Source organism: Leucopleurus acutus (genome assembly GCF_964270905.1).
Source record: "Leucopleurus acutus genome assembly, chromosome: 19".
Lineage (NCBI taxonomy): Eukaryota > Metazoa > Chordata > Mammalia > Artiodactyla > Delphinidae > Leucopleurus > Leucopleurus acutus.
Genome location: NC_139161.1, coordinates 31,422,977 through 31,428,976, shown reverse-complemented (window position 1 = coordinate 31,428,976; position 6,000 = coordinate 31,422,977). Strand labels below are relative to the sequence as shown.

The following is a 6,000-nucleotide window of genomic DNA, read 5'->3' as shown; positions in this document are numbered from 1 at the left end:
TTTCCAGATTAAGCTGGCCAGGTTTAATCTGATTGGGGCAGATGCAGCAGTTTGAAATGCCAGGTCTTTTGTTGGAGATGGAAAGATGGGCGGGGCAGGAAGGACGGTCCTCGTGGTTATTTCTCTGTAGCGTCTCAGTTCTGTCGCACAACCCAAGTCAAATCAATGCATTAAACGCCTCTTCCTTTCTGCTTGTCCCCAAAACGGCAAAGAACGACGTAGTAGGGCAAAAAGAACAGCCCGAGCGCCGTTGCAGGGATCCTAGTGGGCCAATTGGGCAAAGGGCGCGCGAGACGTCGCTAGCCTCTCCACCCGCCCAAGCCCCGCCCCGCCCCAGCCCCCGCCCCAGCCCCGCCCCAGCCCCCGCCCCCGCCCCGCCCCCGACGCCCAGGCCCCGCCCCTGACGCCCAGGCTCCGCCCCCGTTCCGGCTCGGCCTCGCCCAGCCCGCAACCGTCACGTGCTGAGGCGCGGCGTCCAGCCCGTAGCTGATGCTGCCGCGCGGTATTCGTCATGGAGCTGGCGCTGCGGAGTTGTCTTACGCCGGTGCTGCTGCTGCTCCTGGGCCTGAGCACGGGTAGGTTCGGGCAAAAGTGCTTCAGCGGCCGGTGCCTCCTTCTCTTCTTTAGGGATAAGAATCTGTTAGTGGGTTTGTGCTTTTTAAAGCATATTCCTTTTCCCCTGTTTCTACCTTGCGTAATTATTTTTGCTTTTGAGTCTCACTCTATTTTTTTTTTTTCTGGATTCAAAGTTCTTTTTCTACTTTTTTCTGGCTCTGGGTGGTCTGCTGCCTTGTTTCTTCCCTGCGTGTAGGTAGAAGCAGTTTTGCAAAATGTAAGATTTGGAGAAGCTCCTGATCAATGAGGGTTCCGCAATCTTAAGGCCACCTCCCTTTTCCTGCCGCGATTGGCTGCTAAATGAGATTATAAGGTCTTTTTATTTTGAGCTGAAACACACGGTACCAAGACTGAAAAATCCTACCACGAATGGGACGTTTAATTGCGAGTAAGCCTTTCTCCCTCTACCTGATCAGAACAGGCAGGATAATATGTCCCCTCACCGCAGTCCTTTTTGGCAAAAACAAATTCGTGTTTAATGGGATGACTTGCAAATTGATTTTCAGTCTTTTCTTTAAGCAAAATGAGCCCTGGTGTGAATCAAGAACTGAGAATTCGAACTAACCACAAACTTGCCTTGTGATCTTAGGCAAGTTGCTTTACTTGTTTTCCCTTTTGTAAAATGGGGATCATATGACCCTTCGACTTGTGTCTGGGAAATGTTGTCGAACAGGTTGCCCCCCGATTTTTTTTATATAAATTTATTTTATTATTATTTATTTTTGGCTGCGTTGGGTCTTTGTTGCTGCGCGCGGGCTTTCTCTAGTTGCGGCGAGCGGGGGCATTTATTGAATGCCTGGTAAGTGCTAGGTATTGTACAACTATCTTGATTGTTTCAAGGATCTTGCATTTTTTAGTTGGTCTAACGATTAAGGAAATACCCTTTTTCATATTTGTTGCCGACCTTTCTTTGTTGTTTTGCCTTTTATTTTTGTTGTACAGAAATGTAACAAGTTTCTGTCCTCAACTCTTGATATTTTGTTTTATAGTCTCTAGGGTATGCTTTAATCGTTTCCCCATCCAGAGGTCAAAGAGACTTTCAACTCTATTTTCATATTATTTTTCACATCTAAATTTTAAAATTGAAATATCTGATCCACTTGGAATTTATTTTGGTTTAGAGTGTTAAGAAAGAACCTACATCTCTATTTTTTTTCTTCAAAAATCTGTTACTCCAGAGTAATATAGTGAGTAATCTTGCCCCACTAACTTGTGATGCTTCTTCTTCTTTTTTTTTTTTTGCGTTATGTGGGCCTCTCACTGTTGTGGCCTCACCCGTTGCGGAGCACAGGCTCCGGACGCGCAGGCTCAGCGGCCATGGCTCACGGGCCCAGCCGCTCCGCGGCATGTGGGATTTTCCCGGACCGGGGCATGAACCCGTGTCCCCTGCATCGGCAGGCGGACTCTCAACCACTGCGCCACCAGGGAAGCCCGTGATGCTTCTTTAATTGTATATTAAATGAGGAACAAAAATCAACGTGCTGCATTTTGAGATTTTTTTCCCCCAAAGTGTAAATCTCTCTCTTTTAAACAGAATTATAAACACGTTTTATGCTTCCTGTTAAAAATCCAAACATTACAGAGGGTGTAGGTGAAAATGTGAAAGCCTCCAGCCCCCTGTGCCACTATTAAGTTTGGTATGTTTTTTCATAGCTGAGTTTTTTGAGGTTTTTTTTTCCTTATCTCCACAATATATTGGAGTAAATAAATTGTCTGAAGTATAAACCAAATCATCACTAGCCTAACCCAGCCGTGTCTCCTGGGCTGGGAATTTAACTGGACATAGACATTCTTCTGGAAAATCGAATTGTGCTTCTGTTTCAGGAGCTGTCATCAGCTGGCCCACAGAAGAGGGCAAGGAAGTATGGGATTATGTGACTGTCCGGAAGGATGCCCACATGTTCTGGTGGCTCTATTATGCCACCAGCCCCAGCAAGAACTTCTCAGAACTGCCCCTGGTCATGTGGCTTCAGGTAAAATTGGTTTCACTGCCTGGCCTGAGGTTGAGGCCAGGTTTCCCCCACTTACCACCTTGCTTGCCCTTAAAGGCTCACAGCTTAACAGTGAAGAACTGATGTGGTCCAGCAGCCAGCTGGGGCTCTCCTAGGCTTGGGAACTCAGCGTCCTTCTGAGGCAGGCAAAGGCGATGGTACAGTCAAGGAAGCCAAATCAGAGAGTGAGAGGTTCTAGTCTTTTACGGGGGTCTTTTTCTATTGAGCCCAGCACAGGCAGCAGTAGGAACCCTTACTGGAAGCTCCTGAAGACACATTTGACAATATGCTGACAGAAAGTGTTTCTGGAAGGTTCCAAAGCAAAGACTGAGGTACCCTGACCAGCCCTTCCTCTCCCCTCCCAGTCCTTTCCTAGATCTGAATTCCTTGCCCCTAGAAAAACTGGTATTTTGAAAGAACTCAGCCTTTTGTATCTTAGCATTAAGTGTCGGGCCCTATCCTTCTCCCTAAAGAGTGTTTGCATTTTTAATCTGGAGCTCTAGTGGTAGGATTGAAGACAGGAAACTGGTTGGAAATTATTTGAGGGCAGGCAGAGGATCCTTCCTTCCTTTCATTCCTAAAATGTCTGTACAAAGGTGGCCCACACCCACCTGGAAGACCAAGATCTAGGGAGGGGTTGAGGAATGCGGTCTTGCTTCACCTTCTGGAAACTGTAGGCATGGCCCAGCTGGGGCACCAGGTTGCTCACCAGTAAATAGGGCGCCCTAGGGCTTCCCTGGTGGCGCAGTGGTTGAGAGTCCGCCTGCCCATGCAGGGGACACGTGTTCGTGCCCCGGTCCGGGAAGATGCCACATGCCGCGGAGCGGCTGGGCCCATGAGCCATGGCCGCTGAGCCTGCGCGTCTGGAGCCTGTGCTCCGCAGCGGGAGAGACCACAACAGTGAGAGGCCCGCGTACCGAAAAAAAAAAAAAAAATAGGGCGCCCTGATACTCACCCCTATGGGATGTAAATGTCACTTCCTCCAAAAATGTCATTATTCGTAAGCAGCCTCCCAGTGCCCCCAGCTTTGCCTTCCAGACCAGTGGATACAGGCTTTCTGATGAGATAAGAAGAGCAGTTTGCACGGAGGGGCCTTTTTCTCTTGGGATTATCGCAAGTATTTTCTTTGAAGGCTGGGGTGAGGCTCAGCCCAGAGTGCTCAGAAGAAGAACCCGTCTGTGTGTCCCAGGGAGCTTTTGTGCATCCCGGGCAGCTGGAGATGAAGCTGTGGCAGGGCTGTCAGGGAGAGCCGTGCAGTGGACAAGCCCAGTTCTGCCTTCCTGCCACTTAGAGCCATGGCAAAACACTTCCCTTCTCTGGGCTTTGGTCTGCGGGATTTCAGCGGTTTTCAAACTTTGTATTAATCAGCAGAACTTCTTCCGCTCCCAAGTGAAAGCTTGCAGACCAGCCAAAGCAGAAGAAGGAAGTGCTGGGGCGGAGGCTGGGGCGGAGTGCCAAGTCCCACCCATTCAGCCTCCCCTTTGTCACGTGCTGCCCCTCAGGTACTTTCTGGGCTTCCAGGAACACAGTTTGAAAACCACTGAATTTCTGAAACGGCAAACCTTCCTTCTGGTTGACTGCAGAGTAGGGCAGTTGTTTTATTTGAATGAGTTGCCAACATTTACAAATCAAGACATTTCCTTCCTTTTTCCCAAAACCAGGAGATGCGATTACTTGGGGCCTGAACTTGCTGTCCCGGAGCGGAGTGGTGGGGCCCCTCTTGCACACAGGCAGGAGCTTCTGGGGGAGGGGACCCACCTGCCCTCTCTGCTCCGTGTGGTGTACTTCTGGCCCCTCAAGACCGTGCAGTTTGTGACCTTTGGTTTCTGTGAGCTGAGATGCTATTTGATGGTTATCAACAGGCTCACTGTCCTGCTCTTCATCTCCTCAGAGGCCCAAGGGAAGGAGAAAAGAGTATGATGAAGGAAGAAATAATTAATTCAGGTTAAAAGGAGATCTCTCTTAGCAGCCTACTGAGAATCCATGCACTGACTCCTCTGGACAGGTCTTTGGGAGTCAAGGTCACGTCATCTGAGTGGAGTAGCTCTGAGTGATGTCGTGTGCTATGTTAGGCACACTTTCAAGTCCTTTAAGCGTTTTAGTTTGTCCTTGGACACACTTGCCATATTTCAGAGTCACTGCATAGTCCCGGGCCGTGACAGTACCCCCATCCCAAAGTTCTAGACAAAGAGATTTTGCAGTGGTATGTTATCAAGTAGAACAGAACAGGAGAATGGGATTTCTCCCACAAAGACCATACCTCTAGGATTCCAGCTTCTCTCCTTTCACTTTGGTCCTATCCCAGCCCAGTAAGTCCACTAGGAAAAAGGGGCCCAGCTTTCACTCAAGGACCCTTGCTTTTATTTTATTTTGTTTTTTGCTTTGCTTTTTTTTAAATTGAAGAATAGTTGGTGTACAGTATTGTATGTTACAGGTATACAGTATAGTGATTCACAGTTTTTAAAGGTTCTACTCCATTTATAGTTCTATAAATATGGGCTATATTCCCCGTGTTGTACAATATATCCTTGTAGTTTATTTTATACATTAGTGGTTTGTATCTCTTAATCCCCTTCCTTTACATTCCCCCCTCCCTTCCCTCTCCCCCCTGGTAGCCACTAGTTTGTTCTCTATATCTGTGAGTCTGCTTCTTTTCTGTTACAGCCACTCGTTTGTTGTATTTTTTAGATTTTCCATATAAGTGACATCATACAGTATTTGTCTTTCTTTGTCTGACTTATTTCACTTAGCATAATACCCTCAAAGTCCAATCATGTTGCTGCAGTTGGCAAAATTTCATTCTTTTTTATGGCTGAGTAGTATTCCATTGTATATATATACACCGCATCTTCTTTATCCATTCATCTGTAGATGAATGTAGATGGGCACTTAGGTTGCTTCCATATCTTGGCTATTATAAATAATGCTTCTATGAACATTAGGGTGCATGTATTTTTTCAAATTAGTGTTTTTGTTTTTTTCAAATATATACTCAGGAGTGGAATCACTGGATCATGTGGTAGTTCTATTTTTAGTTTTTTGAGAAACCTCCATACTGTTTTCCACAGTGGCTGCACCAATTTACATTCCCACCGACAGTGTTACAAGGATTCCCTTTTCTCCACATCCTCGCCAACACTTGTTTGTGGTCTTTTTGATGATAGCCATTCTGACAGGTGTGAGGTGGTACATCATTATGGTTTTGATTTGCATTTCCCTGATGATCAGCAGTGTTGAGCATCTTCTCATGTTCATGCTGGCCACCTGCATTTCCTCTTTGGAAAAATGTCTCTTGAGCTCTTCTGCCCATTTTTTAATCAGGTTGTTTGTTTTCTTGATGTTGAGTTATATGAGCTGTTCATATATGTTGGATATTAACCCCTTATCGGTCGTA

At 46.8% G+C, this 6,000-nt stretch overlaps 1 protein-coding gene across 2 annotated transcripts in view; it reads left to right on the top strand.

Annotated features, from left to right (window-relative positions):
* Positions 1-494: 494 nt before the first annotated feature.
* SCPEP1 (serine carboxypeptidase 1) overlaps positions 495-6,000 on the top strand; it is a 44,938-nt gene continuing 39,432 nt past the window's right edge. For both annotated transcript variants that reach the window (XR_014326979.1, XM_082861346.1), the window contains exons 1-2: positions 495-575; positions 2,440-2,588. Coding sequence is in view for 1 of the 2 variants with exons in the window: in XM_082861346.1 (XP_082717472.1) it covers positions 512-575; positions 2,440-2,588 (213 nt within the window). In the remaining variant the exon portion in view is untranslated. The remainder of the gene's footprint in view (positions 576-2,439; positions 2,589-6,000) is intronic.